The sequence below is a fragment of the Cygnus atratus genome, chromosome 4 (genome assembly GCF_013377495.2).
Source record: "Cygnus atratus isolate AKBS03 ecotype Queensland, Australia chromosome 4, CAtr_DNAZoo_HiC_assembly, whole genome shotgun sequence".
Taxonomy (NCBI): Eukaryota; Metazoa; Chordata; class Aves; order Anseriformes; family Anatidae; genus Cygnus; species Cygnus atratus.
In genome coordinates this window covers 26739128-26756293 of record NC_066365.1, presented here as the reverse complement: position 1 = coordinate 26756293, position 17166 = coordinate 26739128, and the positions used below count along the sequence as shown (strand labels likewise).

Sequence of the window (17166 nt, the reverse complement as noted above, 5' to 3'; positions counted from 1 at the left end):
CTAGTTTTCAATTCCCTAAAATTTATTAAGCATGAATTTCCATGAGGTTAGCCAATAGATTAATTAAAAAATTACTAGTTGCTGTATCTTCGTTCAGTTGTTAGTTTCTAAAGGAGGCCAGAGAGGAAAGCGGGGTTACAGAAATACTTGGGAAAGTGTAATGTTGCATCTTGCGATTCACCTGCACAGTAAGTAAAAGAATTCCTGAAGAGGCAGTATGGAAAAATACCCCAAATTAATTCTATTTAATTATTAATTCAATATTTAATATTGTAAAGAAAAGGAAGACTGACATTGTGTAGACAAGCACTGCTCCAGGAGTAACTTCATTTACTGTCACGTCTTCTTGCACTGGATGTTGCTAGTGATGCACACATAAATCCTCATTCTTAACTGCTCAACAAATTGGATTTTTCTCCTCCTCCTCCTCAGTCACCAACTTATTTTCGCAGTTAGAAATCTATAATAAGTGGAAAACAAAGTGATACAGGCGTATAACTGAAGGTGAAAAGGCTGTGCCTTCCCATTCTAGTAGCTGATAAGAAAAGATTAAGTGTTGTGAACAGTACATCTATATGTGTTCGGACCGTGAATCATAACTGCATAAGTGCTATTTTTCCTTCTGTTGCAACTAGTGTCTGCTTCAGCTAAAATATTACTACTCTACTTTTTGCATTTCTTTAACTGTTTTAACATATCTATTAGAACATCTGAAATGTTGTATAAAAATCTTGGGTAAGAATACTTGGTACTGAATAAAGTATTCACAGATATGGAAGCAGGCCTTTTAAGAATATTTATGTACTACTTGGTCCACTTTGCAGTGACTTCCTGAAAATTCTTGATATATGCTTTATCCTAGTTAGGATTTTTTATTATTTTCTTCTGCCATTAACTGATCAAATTTTACAAAAAAAAAAAAAAAAAACCTTCATTCTTATGTTGTTATAATTACTTGGTAAAATTGAAAGATCCACATGAGAAAATGAGTTTTATTCAGTGTTGTTTAAACAAGCTTGATGTGTTCCCTTAAAGCATGTGTGCCCTTTAAAACACTTGGATTACAAAACATATTACAGCTAATTGGAGAGAGGATGTAATTACAATTAAACTAATTTTTCCTGTAATTTCATCCAAAACTGAGCTTTTTTTTTTTTTAATTATCTTTGCTTCACTACTGATGAGGGCAACATAACAGACGGATTCCATTGCACAGTGTTGACTGCTGGGACCCTTTATATCCATGGCACAGCAGAGTTTCAGTGACCGACCTGTGCAGAGTTTCCCCTGCTGTTAGTGTCAATGCAAAGTAACACTTGTGAATTGATTAATTGATTATTTTTTTTTTCTTTCTTCATAATGACACATCCCTAGGGTACATCTGCTCAAGAAATTAATAAGCGTAGGGCAGCATCTGCTGTTAAAAGGGTAGTTTTTGAGGTGGAGAACATCCCTTTACAAACAAGGATAGTGTGTTTCTACATGAAAATTTGCTTTAAGATATTTTATTTTTTTTGCTACATGGAGTGATGTGATAACGCTTATGTCTGCATGTTAATTTTTAAGCAGACGTGCACTTTGTCTGGACCCTAAGCTGATAGAAGGCTTTGCAAATGGAATTAGTGTTGTCCCGAGCTAATAAACCCTGACTTACAGGCATGCATATTCTTGTGGCCTCGAGTCAAGCTTAGTGTGAGAGCAGAGGAACCTCATGTTTGCCTGCCGACCTTTTGTAGTCATACTCTGAATCTGGTCTTTGCTGCTGCCCAGATTGGTACAGCAGCGCTTCGGTGGCAGGCACTGTAGTAGTGTGCTTACTTACCATTGACAAGGCCATAGATGGTCATTTGTGTTGTGCTGTTGGCTGGGCACGCAGCCATGTGACTTGGCAATGAAAATAAAAAAAGTCCCAAGACAAGACACTCTGACTTGCTTTTAGCATATGTTGGGTAAACAGGAGCGTTGGAGACAGCTATTTTTTTTCTATATTCAACACACCATTTACAATACTAAATTTTCCTCTTTTTTTTTTTTTTAAACCTTAACCTCTCTGTAATGAATAAAAAAAATTAGGAGGGGTGGGAGTGTTATGATGGAAGAGAAAGTATTTTAAAATAATTTTAGCAGCATTGGACAATAGGTCTGCAAATAGACTAAAGAAACAGAACGAGCTGGAAGTAGCAGTGTTACAGGACTTTCCTCAATCGGAGGTGACATCAAGTATTTCTGTCATCAGCCAAGAGAATCAAATGATGATGGGAACTGAAAGAAAAAGCACAATTGCTTTAGCCCACGTAGGGAAAGGAGGTTCTTACGTATTTCTGTAAAAACTGAAGACTAAGGTTCAACCCATGCCCCATGGAATGATGGATTTAGAGTTGCTATTGTCAACATCAAAAAATGAAGTATAAAAATCTGCAATTGAACTGCATTTGTACTGATATTGTTGACTCAAAAGAATCAGAAAACTTTCATCTCCTTTTAAGTACTGAAATATGTATTGTTGGTGAGATAACTTATGTAGTTAGAATGATTTATCTTTATTCCAAAAAAAAAAAAAAGGTAAAAAGCAACTGTTAGAAGTAAAGGACTGATTTTTCAGTTTTCTGTCTTAAACAATCTTACTCCCCTGTTTTATCTAAAATATCTCCTTTGGCCTGAGATCATAAGCAGAATTATTGTCAGAAAACATTTTCTGGGAAATGTGGATGGTTGGAATATCAAAATTAATCTTAGAATGGAAAATATGATAGTAGCATTTCCAATTTTGTTGCTACCAACAACAGTATACTGTTGTGCTAGAATCATACATTCATATGCCATGCATTAAGCAGACAGCTTCTAAAATTTCTGCTTAAAAGACCTAAATTATACATAAACAATGACACACTTGTATATAATAAAGTATTTATGTATGAAATATACAGAAAAGGTATATGTGCATATGCTGAAGCTTCGTAGACATCTGGAGTATTGAGATAAAGTTATGCTTTCCATCTGGAACATGACAAGTTTTAAGCAAGTCAGTCTGATGAATTTTAAGTTGAGAGACCAGACGGTTAAGCTTGATCTCCATTTTCATAGGGCCCTTACTTACATTGCGCTCCTATTTTTTCAGCAGAACAGCAGTTAAAATAGACTGCTGCAGCGTCTAAACGGAGAGACAGGAACGTTATAAAGGAGCAACGAATAGGAAGGTCACAATGTCATTCCAACTAATGTTCTGTGGACAGAAATAAATGCATGCTCTGGTTTGCTTCGTTGCTGAACATAATGCATTTTTTGACTTAATTAACAGTTTTGGGTGCTTCTGTGTATTGTTTTTTTATTCTTTATTGTTCTGCTAGAGAATGTCTGCATTTTTAAAGGAAAGTCTCATTTCCATTTGAGCTGATAGTATTGCAATTAGGAATTCCTTAGAGCTGTATTCAGTACCTATTAAGATATACCTCAGAACCTACAATTAAGAACAAAACCTGAAAAAAAAAAAGTGGGACTAGATACATACGGAAGCTCAGTTTACCATCTCCTTAGGTTATAGATTTTTCCTGGAAGTGTTCTTTGCTCATCTACAGGTACATGGATGGTTCTAACAAAGAAGTTAGTTCATTTTCTCCAAGTAGCTCATTAAAAGTATGGCAGTAATTAGGCTTGTCTGATCTGCACAAGTAGGCTGCAGCAGAAATCAAAGCTGAAGCTGTCACTGGGTAAATATCTGAGGCGTATTATGGGAACTTGGCCATAGAATGAAATAGGCAAGAAATGAAATGAAACTTCTAAGATCATCAACATTACTTACATTAACTGGATCACTCTTTTAAAATATGCTAAATGTTTTCAAATTGTCTTATAGTGTACCATTTTTAAGCAGTGAAAGTTTTGTTGACTTCTGTTTTGCATACACTTCCCCCCACCCCCTTTTTTGAGCTGAAAAAAAGGACTTTTGTAACAGTGTTTTAGCTCTGAAAAAATAGGGGTATTCAAGATATGCAAATGCTTTGAACTTTCCCTGGCTTCTGACTCTCCTAGACCACAGCTGAGTGGAATTTTTACCTCCTCCCGGCCAGCACTGCATGTCTGATCATCTTTTTGTCTATTTTTCCTTCCTACAGGGATCCTATAAAAATACAGCAGCTGCAGAACCAAATTCGTCTGGAACAAGAAAGTGGCCAGTGGTATCATCACCAGCAGCAACCTGAGCACCATCAGCACCCTCCCTCATCTCCTTCCTTTCCTCCTCCCCCCTCCTTCCAGGAGCTTGAGTCCAGCCAGTCTGTTATCTCTCCTGTGCCAATGAGTATTCTCAACTCTCATACTTCCCCAACCATGCAGTCTTCCAGCTCCTTCAACTACGCTCGACCTAAGCAGTTTATTGCTGCTCAGAACATCAGCCCTGCTTCAGGTTATGTGACTCCTTCTTCAGGATCATCTACATCCAGCCTGCCTTCTCCTATGTCTCCAACTGCTTCCCAAAAACAGTTTGGGAGAGTGCCTGTTCCGCCTTTCTCTCAGCAGTTTGCTCCAGAAGGGGAGTACGGATGGTCTCCTTCTTCTCCATCCCCTCCTCCCCCGCCTCCGCCTGTCTTTAGTCCAACCGCGACATATCCAGCGTGTGATTCCTTTCCACTTCCACCTCCTCCACCTCCTCCTCTTCCTTCACTTTCTTCACCTTCCCACAGCCTGTCTCCAACTCCCAGATTTCCTAATTCCGGCCAGTCTCCAGCAGCTTTTCTCAGCTCCATGCTGCCATCCCAGCCACCACCCATTTCTGTCAACGCGTTAGGCCTCCCGAAAGGAGTGACACCTCCGTAAGTATTAGCTAATGAGCTCCTTGAGTTTGACTGTACTGAAGATTGTACTGAAGATTATTGCACTTGCTTCATTTTATACTTTTCTAGGGCCCCTTGCTGTTACCTGCCAGCTGAGAGAGAGATGTTAATTGTTTGCAAATGCCTCTGTGCTAAAGATTAGATACAGTTTTCTAACTATCACAGAAAAGAGATTCTGAAAGAGTATTACAGTAGGAGTAACAGAGGAGAATCTAAGGTTTTACACTGGAGTTGATGAATTTATGAAAGCAGCAGTAAAAGGTTCAGCATGCCCAGAAAAGTGGAAGGAGATCCAAGAAAACCCTTCCCATGACCCAGCTCTCTTAAAGTCACATATTCAATGATATTCGTGATCTATGTTCCCATTGCATCTGTGCATAGAGAAAGTAAAGGGAGCATTTTTCAAAAGTCCCTATAGCTTTGCGATACTTGAAGTATAAGGTATTAAAGTGTACATCTGACAACAAAGTGGTCATAATGATGTATTGACTCTTGCCTAGGTTTTTTTTTTTTTCTTTCTTTCTTTCTTTCTTTCCCATAAGGAAGTTTGGAAAAGGGTTTAGGAGGGGATTTTGAAAAGAAGTGCATAAAAGCAAACAGAACCCCTCCTCCTAACAACTCCACATACTTGTTTTCCCCTTTTGTCTTCCCTAAAGGCCAAAATAGTATTTTGGAGCATGTCAGCTCCCGTCATAGATCAGTTTGTCTTTCCACTGGCACTAGATTCTCATTCCATCCTTAGAGAACAAAGAGACATGCTGAAGAACAAAAATGAGAATAGCTGCATCCAAGGCTTATTTATAACTTTGTCTAGAAGTTTGTCTAAACATATCTACAGTATCTAGGTGACTTGCTCAGCTACATACCGTTGTGGTGGGAACTTCTGTTATTTCAGTCCAAGATATGCAAAGGAAGAGGAGGAGGAAGGTGGACAGATATCAGAGTAATAAATCACATATATGCTTTAATAAGCATTTCTATTTCTTTATCTTGATTTCTGTCATATGGTTCATTATGGAATCTGGCCATAAAACAGAATTGAGAGAAAAATGAATAAATAGTACAGTTTGCTCTTGCACTTGTAATGGTTATGATTTTGTCTTACTCTGTGTCCTTTGCACTGGCTGAGTTTCTCTGCTGAAAGTTGCATGATTGATTTACTGACAGCTTGGCAGGTAAGCACAGCCCAAGAAAGCCTGAAATTGCCCATGATTTGACACATAGCTACATAGCTCTGTGGGCACGTGCTGTTGTGCTGCTTAGGACAATCCACTGTAGGCAACCATGGGGACTGGGTTCTTTTTTGATTTCCTTTCTGTGTGCTATGATGGTGGCAGCAACAGCTCAGGCCTCCACTGTGTTCCATTAATGTGGAGAGCAGCTTCTCTGTGCTTCTCTTCCGTCCTTCTCTACAGGAAGGACATCAAGGTGCTGGAGTTTGCCCAAAGAAGGGCAATGAGGCTGGTGAAGGGACTAGAGAACAAGTCTTATGTGGAGCGGCTGAGGGAACTGGGGTTGTTTAGCCTAGAGAAAAGGAGGCTCAGGGGAGACCTTGTCGTGCTGTACAATTACCTTAAAGGAGTCTATAACGAGATGGGGATTGGGCTCTTCTCCCATGCACCAAGTGATAAGACAAGGGGAAGTGGTCTCAAGTTGCTCCAGGGAAGGTTTTGGTTGGATATTAGGAGAAATTTCTTCACTGAAAGGGTTGTGCGACATTGGAACAGGCTGCCCAGGGAAGTGGTGGAGTCACCGTCCCTGGAGGTCTTCAAGAAACGTGTAGATGTAGAATTTAGTACCGTAGTTTAGTGGTGGACTTTAGCACTAGGTTAAAGGTTGGACTAACTGATCTTAGAGGTCATTTACAACCTGAATGATTATACAGTTCTTTCCGTATTGTGCTACGTTCGGGCATATGTTCTTACTTGAGGCATTCAGCTGTGTTCCTCATTTCCTTTTATCTTTGGACACAGGCTGCACTCTGCAAGGATGCTTCCCCAAAACTAGCAGCCACCAGCCTGGGTGTACATGTGACAGGGTGTCTCTCCCCCCAGGACAAGACAGCAGCCTCAGGTTCTGAGCTGGGCCCGATAAGGTGGTTGGGGTTGTTTGGCCTGCCATTCCCTCAGGAAATGTAATCCAGATGGGAGCTGGATCATGTTAACCATGCTGAGTGTATGTGTGTATGATTTATACATCTGTATATATATTTACAATGAGCATTTGTCATCTTAATTATAACATTAAAACATGGTAAAGGATGTACTGCTTGATGCAGAAAAAATTATATTGTTATATATCTTTGCCTATTTTTCTCTGGCTTCACCCCTTTCATTTTACATTTACTAGAGGCTACTAATGCCTGTGTCTTTAGACTTGCTGGGTAAATATCATTTGGTCTCCTCTGCTTCGTGCTTCAATTTCAGTTCTTCTGTATTTGTTGTTTTCACACCTTCGCTTTTGCTTCATCTTTCCCCTTGACTTTTTCTCTACCCTCACAAATACTCTTTCCTTGAACATATGTATCTTTCTGAGATGCTCTAGTTTTTGAGCACTCACAGTATTCCATATCCTAAACCTATATTCTTACCATGTACTCCATGCATCTCTGAGATCCACTGTTTGCAAAGGATGATACTGTTACCTGTCAGTGTGCTGTAACAGACAAGGTGCACGGAATTAATTAAGGTATTCAGTTTTGCTTCAACTCAGCATCTAAAAAGCTAGTCAAGCCATTTAGCTTTGTCTCTACTTTCAAATCTGTCATGTAGTGGTGATATTGAGAATATGATTGCGTTGTTGAAAGTGAACTAGCTACTGCTTGAAATGCCCTTCATGGAAAGGAGATGCATGTTTGACTAGAGACTCCAATTACAGTGTTTGAAGTGGTAGGATTTCTTCTTTAGAAGATAACTTTATTATTTATTATTATATTTTCACTTCAATGGAAGTAGACTTGAATCTGTCATTGCATTTAGATACTTCTACAATTTCGTACCAAGTGCCTCTAAGAGACAAAATGCGCTTAACACAGTTTTCCTGTCTGCCTTCAGTATTTTCATAGCTCCTTTCTCTTGTCATTTTTTCTGTGTGACTGTATATTTCAGGGTTGGTAATTCACTCCTAGTATTTTGATTATATGGTCTTTTTACCATTGTCGTTTATTTTTGTTTGGTTGGTTTGTTGTTGTTTTCTCACTCAGGCATGAGTACCTTGACAATGATAATCAAATGTCTGAAAGAAAACAATAATTATTTGGCCATGTCAGTCTCCTGTAATTACCAAAAAAACATTACTTGGCAGAATAAGAAATCCTGTAGACTACTTTTATGTGTCTTGATATACTGTAGAATTTATTGAATAATTGTTTATTTTTTCATACATTTCAGTGTTTTTTCATGACTAAATGTTTTTAAAAAAATCAGTAGTAAGTATGCAGCATTCTTATTTTCTTCTGATTGCTGTCGTAGTTGGAGCAGAATATAGGTAAATAATAACCATTGCAGTGCTAACATTTTAGCTAAGAGTTGAGTTTTTCCTTGGTTTTGGACCCTGAGACTCTGTAGATAATGAACCATTACTTAAACCAGTTTGATAAAATGAATATTCTTCCCAGTTGATAGATAGACATTGTGCATGTTGTTGGGTTGGTTTTTTCGCTTGTTTGTTTTTTTTGCCTCCCAGCATGTAGTCTTATAGCCTTGTCTGAATCATGGGAACAGCTATTTATGAATTTTCTATATTTCATTTGGACATCTGAAACATGGACAGCATCTTTGTGTAGTTAGTACCTACTAATTCACCTTTAAATAGTCTAAACATTTATTTGCAACAGTTTTATGGTAAATGTTTCAGTTGAATAAAATATATCTCAACTTTCCAGTAAGCTCTAGCCACTTTGTTGTTAGCCACAGCTTGAAAACGAGTGTGTGTTGTAGTGATGTTAGCTGAACAAGCTTTAGGAACAACCATTTTTTTGTGGTGGGGCCGATTTGATAAACTCGTTATCTTGCCAGAGCGTTGTGTTATTAAGCAAGACAAGAAGTGCTGGTGGAGCTCCATAGCTAATTAAATACTTACGGGAATTATGAACACTCATCAGTTTTTTCTGAGGTAAAACTTGGCTGCAGTGATGTTGTTGGATACTGTTGGTAAAAATCTTGGCTCTTTGTTCCGTTACCTAAAGAAAACTCTTTGGTTGGGTAAATGTATTGGACTCAGGTTAGCTTTCAGTTACAAAAAGCATGCAGGAAACAGACTTGGTGTGACAGAAACCTGGAATTGAAGTGTTTTGTCCACATTTAAATCTTTTAAAGCTAGAATCTGGTCTTTACCGTTCATAGCAAAAATGAATTATATCTATCTCAAAATAGGCATACATTTTTTAATGATCAGAAAAGACAAATTCTGGGTAAGAGCATAAAATAAAATAATGAACATAATGAAATAAAAAGAATATAAATCCTGCTATACGGAAAGGTGTGGAGTCATCCAACCTGGGTCCCTTTGCAGTTTCTAAAAACATGTGTTGTCAGCTATACATACATCCTTTTGAAAAGAACTTCAAAAATTGTATTTTTTTTCTTAAGCTTTTTCTTCAAGTAGATATCTTCAATGATATCACCATAGGCACAAACAGGAAAAAAAAATCTGACTATAAAGAATGGTTGAAAGTAAATCTAGTACTCTAGATTCTCTTCTGGAGAAGAATTACTCTAATTCTCATCTCTGGAGGAGATCCTTAATACTCCTCTTGTGGAGGAGAGATGGAAAAGAAAACATTGCTTTGAAGACAAGATCATCTACAGCCTCTTTTAAAATTTAATTAAATAAGCTGCTTTTATCACTGCACATGATTTTTAAATCAATTGCCATTTCAGTTATCTCCAGAATCTTAAATCTAAATCATGTGGTTTGTTCAGCCCAGAGCAGAGCAGGCTGAGGGGAGGCCTCATGGCGGCCTGCAGCTCCCTCAGGAGGGGAGCGGAGGGGCAGGCGCTGAGCTCTGCTCTCTGGGGACAGCGACAGGACCCGAGGGAACGGCATGGAGCTGGGACAGGGGAGGGTCAGGCTGGGTGTGAGGAAAAGGTTCTGCACCCAGAACTTGGTCAGGCACTGGAACAGTCTCCCCGGAGATGTGGTCAGGGCCCCAAGCCTGACAGGGTTCAAGAAGCGTTTGGACAACACTGTCAGACACGGGGTCTGATTTTTGGGTGGTCCTGTGTGGAGCCAGGAGCTGGATTCAGTGATCCTGTGGTCCCTTCCAATTCAGGATATTCTGTGATTCTATGATTCAAAATCTTAATAGGGATTCTGTGGGAATCATGAGAATAGCAACATCAGAGAGATCTGCACATTTTTTCCCCTTTGAATCAGAGCTGATGGTGTGTTCTTGCAGCTGTGTACAGTGACTTGTGCATTGAATTCTGTCTCAAATAGCACCAAGAGACAAATATTTTAGTAACCCTTTTGTTCCTTGAATCAGCGGTGATGGTGACCACTGTGAGGAAAAACTACATTTCTCCATGTACATATCTTAACAGCTTTCAACAGTCTGTCGGTATAAATATCAGCTTTCATTTTAGAGTAAAATGTATTGCTCTCCTATGTAGATAGGACATTTACTTTTCCCATTTCTGTAAGCTGTGTTTCTCACAACTGTAAAACAATTGAGGTTACCTACAGTATGGCTGATGAGAAATTTGTGATATGTAGGAAGGGATTAATTAGTTCCTGATTAAGAATTCCACCACAAGACAGAGAACAGTCAGGGTGTCTTCCCGCTTCTGAGGGAGCTCACCTCATTTCTCTCTGTTGCTCATCCATTCATACCTGGAGTTGACCCTGGGGCTCAGGAAACTGTATCTGAAAACAAGTGTTTCTGTCATTGGAAAAATTCCAGCAAATGTTAGGGATTTACTTTCATTCCCAACCTCCAATTTTCTTAAGCTGTTGTTCCTGTCCATTAGAACATTTTTGTTTAAAGCTTCATGATTTATTGTGTTGTACCTCCTTTCCCCATGGCTTGGATCTTACTTGTGGCTATTAGAGCAGCACCTGTGTGGTTTATATGTGGTACCAGATCACTTCTTGTTGATTGTGCTAAGGAACAACTCATATTGGGGGGTTTGTTTTGGCAGTGTAACACCTTTTTATTATGTACATGCAAGTGATTATTGTAAAATGAATATCCGTGTCAGCTTTTTTGAAATATGATGAATGCATATTTGTTCCATTTGAACTTTGAAAGCCTGGTTGTGCCCCAGATCTAATCTATTCAAGTTGCTTAAAAGTAGAGATCAAGAGTTTAATGTGGAGACACACAGACAGTAGCCAAAATAACTGACCTCCTGACAATCATTAGATCTGGAAGACTTAATTTTCTAGATGTTTTTTATCTAGTTCTTTTTCTACATGATAGTTACAGATGCTTAAGAACGTGGCAAGATGACAAGTGAACTTAACTAAGAGAACTAGTACCTATACCTTTCTGCTGAAAAGATATGGAGGCTATTTGTACCCATTCATTTATTTCAATGCAAATTGCACTGTTGCTTTATAGCTTTTTTTGGTCTGCAGATTTTTCCTTCTGAGGATTTAATTTTATAACTTTCTTATTTCATGTAGATTTGGATGCTACAGAAATGTCTGTGAATCTAAAAACCAGGTACAGTGCTTGACACTAGTGGAGACCTTAACCAGTAGCATTTCATCATGTGCCATTAAAGTTAATATTTTTGATATATTACATTTTCTCAGACCAGTGTAGGTTTTACTTCACATTCTTCTGGCAGTTACCTATCTCTTCTCAAGAGTTCAGGACTATAAGAACTGTGCCAGCCTTTCTACATTCAAGAGCAGTCAGTGCTTCTATGATTTCTTCTTGACCCTCGGTTCTAGTATAATGCTGCTAGCAATCCAAAAGGCAGATGAGATTACTAGTCACAAAATAGGTAGTATTTTTTTCAATTGATATAAAATATGTGGACATCTTTTGAAAAGCAAACAGCACTTACGTATCTGTGGTAATCAGTGCAGTATGAAGCAGAGTAATTTTCTCAGGTGGGGAAGGAACTGAATAGGAGAATGAAAAAACAGTAATTCTTTGAATGAGCAAAAGTGCATTTTTAAAGATAAGACTTAGAAAAATAAGTTTTGGGTGGTAGACATGCACTTTGTAGGTGATTTGTTCTGTGTGTTGTCTAATCAAGTCCTAAAGAGGGATCAGACGTGCTCAGGATTATATATTATTCACGTCAGTCTTGATCCTATCCACTGCTGAAGCATGATTTTGTTGTGTTTTTTTTTTTTTTGGTAGTCTCATAACTTGTTCTTGGGTGGTAGAAATAATTGAACTTTGTTACCTTTGTTTCATTTTGTACAAATCATCCTTAGTCAGGACTCTGCCTCAGGCATTCCCCTGATTTGGGTGCATTTAATGTCACATTACCTAACAGAGCTGTATATATGACAAGATCAGACTAAAACAATTTTAATATGCAGCTGCTGCTTCAAAGTTCGTGGCCTGTTATAGTGCTTATAGTGACTTTGTTCTTACAGTAAGTGAAAAAATGTGCTAAATGGTTACAGGAATTAGCTGTATTTTTGGAAGACTTTAGTTTTAAAAGAGAAGTCAAGTTACTGTTCATTTCCCCAGTACTGGAGAATTGATTTAGATTTCTGTGAAACTGAGCCATGTTGGCTGCAAACAGGAATTTATTCTTGGAAGGATAACAACAGCCAGCCTGTTGCCCTTGTTTACACTTTAAAAGGTACGTAGGAAAAGAGAGGGAATCGCATCCAGTATGCACTCTGTGTAATTAAAACATGAAAAGTACTGCTGGTTTGGCCTTCTTTCTAAACAAATGTTAGGGCAAACACTCAAAACTAAGAAGTGCCAAGCCAAGGTTGCAAAAATCTTTGCTGTCAAAAAATCTCTGTGTGTGAATTAGGTTTGCCTGAGTTTTAGCAACTTCCTTGCTCCCTTTCTGACCAAAAGAATTCAGACTTGCATGCTTTTATCTATGCTTGTATTCAGGCACTCGGTGACTTCAGTGATGCCCATTTTAGAGGTGCTTAAAATCGACATGAATTTCAGCCCAGTACTCAAAAGCTGATCATTTCTTTGCACATTTGTGGTTGCTGTTGTGTCAATGTATTTAAATATGCCTTTTCCAACTCTATTAATACTTCCAATATTCTCTGAAAATTGCATCGGGCAAAAAATGAACATACAAATACACGAATGAATTGACAGAACTTTCTGTTTGATATCATTGCCGAGAAAAGATGAAAAGAAAGCATGAGAGTAACCAAGGAAGACATGCTTCTAAAGGCATTTGAAGACATTTTGGCTAATATTCATCTTTATAGTTATGTTTTTAAACTGGCTGCTTCTTGCGTAAATACTTGCTTGTTAATGTAAGTAAAGAGATGAGAATCTGTTTTTCAGACAAGCTGCTTTGACCGGGTCTTGGATAGTGCTTCCAGCCCCGCTGTGCGAAGCTCAGGATGTTCTGGCACATCCACAGAGATCTGGAAGGTTGTTAGGGAGTCTGCCTCTCATGTTAAATGCTACCAGGGATCCCCAGGCCATTGCTGAAATATTTGCTTACCTTGTTCTTCAGGAAAAATTCCTTAGCTTCCCTACATAACTTGTTCCAGTGTTTTACTACCATTGTTGGAGGGTGAAGGAAAGGAGAGAGGAGAGTTGTGCATTGTTTTTGTCAAAGCGAGCTCTGTCTGTCTTCAAATTAAGTTCTCTACTTGTCCTCAGCGGCCATGGAGAATCATTGAATGCCAGCAATTTTCTGATGTTTTATGTTTGATTCACCTCTCTTATCTTAATTCTCCTCATTTCCTGACTAAATAAGCAGGATTTTCCCAACATTTTTACAGGGAGTTTGTTACAGATGGTTTTAAAACCATCTTATGGTTTTCTTGTTTTTCAAATTCTTCAGTCTGTTTTTATTTTTCTTGAAGTGCTGTGGTAAAACTGGACTCTGTGTCCAACAAGAAGGATAAAAGGAAACAATGAACTTTATTGTCTTATGCCATTGTGTCCCAGAATTGTACTCATCTTCCTTTTGAAATAATGGCATTGGTGTCCAGGTTTTAATCTCAGATTCTTCTGTGAGATGATTAATACGCTAGCGTTAATTTTACATTTGTATTGCTGTCAGGCTTTGAACATTTTTCCAGAGTTTCATCATCGTTAGATCACCTCCAGACTAATTATGAGGATTATTGTAAATGACAGTTGTGTTACCTGCAAGCGAGTTGCAGTTCAAGTTGAATGTCATCAGCCAATTTGAGAAATGTGCTTTTTTCCACTATTCTAATAGTGAAGGTTGAAATACTAAGTGTAGCCCTTTGACAGACCTCTCTGATCTCTGTTCTTCTGGTTTGATTAAAAAAAAAAAAAACTCTCTGAATAGTATTTTTAGACAGTTATGCAGCCATATGATAGAAATTTCAGCCAGGCTGTGTTTCCCTGATTCGCTAGGGAACTACTGGCTCTCCTGAAGGCTTATTCAGAAAACATAAACTGAAGTGTATCAAAGCTACTTCTTTTTGCCTGTCTCTGTGCCTGCCAGCCCCACAGAGAGAGAAATTAATGAGGTTTGATAAACACAATTTGCATTGCCTTATTATCCTACTTTGTTTTGAAACTGACTGTAGTATTGTTTTCTTGTGCTTGGTATGGACATTGAACCTACTGACCTGTGATTCTCTTGGTATGCCTTCCCCTTTTAAAAGTAGGTGTGCTTGCTTAGGGACTTTTTGTTTTCTGAGATAACGCCTCAGAATGCTTTCACTTGTGGCTTGAAATCCACTCCAGTGCACCTAGTCCAACCCCTTCTTTTATTGCAGTGGTGTGACTTTCTTGAGTAAATCGTAAATTTTACCTTTACAGCCTACTGAGTGCCAAGCAGTGTGTTTTTTTTCTGCCACGTCTCCTACTGCTTTTATCACCTGAGTATGAAATGTATAAGAATGTGAAATGAAAACTGTATTTCTTAACATATTTTTTGTTGTTTTTTTGGCGTTATCCAAATTATCCAAAGAATGGCAAAATTCAGTTCCGTGGCAGTGCTGCTCTGGGTGGCTTAAGATGCTGGAAGGTGAAGGGAGAGACCGCGAGGGGAGAAACAGGGGGCTCTACAGGTGCCACCTTTCCCCTAGCCTTCCAGCAGTTGTCCAGGCTTCCTGAGGGACATTACCTTCAGATCCCCACATCCCACCTTCTCCAGTCCATTTTCCTTTGGTATCTTCCTTTGTTTACTGTCCCTCAATTTCTTGAGTTATTGAGGCATCCTTGGAGACCTTGCCCTTTCCTCTTAGCATCCTCCTGCCTCCCTGTAGATGGGATACTTTTTCTGACTTTTTCCCCAAAGCAGAGTGAGGGAGAGTTTGTTACTTGTGACTGAGAACATCCCCAGCCAAATGCTGAAGGAATAATTCTGCTTGGGGACTGATAAGATCTTCAGCTAATGGCTGAATATTTCTAGAGTGAGGGATGTTATTCTCTGGCGTTCTGAAACATTAGGCACATGTCTGCTCTTCTCCTGTGATTTGATAAGAAAATGAAACTCTTTTCACAAGAACTTCACCATTTTCCAGTAATTTTAAATTTACTTTCAGTAACAGAGTATGAAATGTTTTAGGAATTTATACAGAAATGTTTCCAATTATTGTCTTCTTCATCTATTCACTTAATTCCTTTTTGGCTTTTGATAGCTTTTGATGTATTGCTTCATTTTAAGTAATGGTAAAGATTAACATTGAAAACAGTTTCTGAAGAATAAGTTTTATCTGACCGTGAACCATGTTACAGAAACGTAATACCAGCAATATGCAAGGAAATTTGTTATCTCCGTATGATTGTAGTGTAACGTTTTGGTGCTGGTAATTCTATTATCAGGTTGCATATTGGAAAGAAGTTTACCCCTAGCATGCTGGTTTATTTTTTTCTATCTCTACCACCTGTGAGTTTGGCAATTTAGCTGATTGGATTCTATGTTTTGCATAAGTCATTCCCTTGTAATGGGCTGAGCCCCATTTAACTGCTGAAGATGAAACAAAAACTAATAGTGAGTAAGTACTGGTGTTTTAAATGATGTTGTGCAACTTAACCAGAGAAATCTGGTATGCTACAAGCTTTAAAAACTGATAGCCATGTTCATTTCGTCACAATATGAACTTGTGTACTAACAGCTCATCTCCAGTAGAAGAAACTTTGGGGTATTTCCAGCAATAGAGCCATCACAACATTACTGAAAAGTGTTTAGTGTTAGTACAGACTGGAAAAAAAATATTTCCTGTGCCATGCCAGAAACTGGGAGTGAGACATCCTGAATGTATAATCATGACTTGTAGACAGATTATGAGGAATAGCTTTGCCCTGTGAATGCAAACTGCTACGTGGTTACCATCTGGCAGCCAACCCTGCTGCTGAAAAGTGCTTTACAGGCATGATTTTAATTTTTGCCAGTGTAACCTGGACTCTGTGAATGGCCATTCTTTCAGAAATAACATGTTGCCTTCCGGGTGTGTGTTCACAGAGATAGGAAGAATAAACATCAAGTTATGCATTGTGTATAGAAAAGCTGAACCAAGGAATTAGTTAATAAATAATATAGGAAATTAATAATTAACTGCCTTGTTGTACTTCGTTCTGGTCTTCACCCATCTGGTACTTAATAGGAACCTACTTTATCTTCTGTCCCCACTTATCTAGTCATGCTTTCTCTTTCATGTTTCCTCTCATGTTGCTTTATTGCCATCACTCGTCAGTTTCCTCTTTGAGCAGATGATGTTTACAGCCACGGCTACCTTACCCTGAGCCCTATTTTATCTAATGCTTAAAAATAAAGCGTAATTTCAACTTTGTCCTTAAACTAACCATTAAATCAGTGATGTGAGTTAGAAGGAACAGCATAGTAAGTAAGATGCCAGACATCTAATCTCAAAGAAACAATGTCATTTTCTTCACTAATGGTAGGATTTCATCCAGTAATTCCTAAATACCAATGATTTCAGGAAAGTTAATGAATTTTCCTGTACTGTTTTGCAGGGGATTTCCCAAGAAAACAGGCAGAACTGCTAGAATAGCTTCAGATGAAGAGATTCAAGGGTCAAAAGATGCTGTAATTCAGGATCTGGAAAGAAAACTTCGCTTCAAGGAAGACCTTTTGAACAACGGGCAACCGGTATAAAAACATAAAATACCATGGGGAAAGGGTGTGGGCATCAAGGGTAGTTTCTCAGATAATCTGCATATGAAATAATTCTGTGTAAAGTATTTTTATATTTTACGTATTCATTCTTTTTAATT

At 38.4% G+C, this 17166-nt stretch overlaps 1 protein-coding gene across 7 annotated transcripts in view; it reads left to right on the top strand.

The window, feature by feature from the left end:
• Positions 1-17166, top strand: part of PALLD (palladin, cytoskeletal associated protein) — a 190274-nt gene that overhangs the window by 148116 nt on the left and 24992 nt on the right. For 6 of the 7 annotated variants that reach the window (XM_050710519.1, XM_035551058.2, XM_035551080.2 and 3 more), the window contains 2 exons: positions 4113-4808; positions 16906-17041. In XM_050710519.1, coding sequence (XP_050566476.1) covers positions 4113-4808; positions 16906-17041 — 832 coding nt within the window. The remainder of the gene's footprint in view (positions 1-4112; positions 4809-16905; positions 17042-17166) is intronic. The other variant, XM_050710522.1, reaches the window with a different exon arrangement.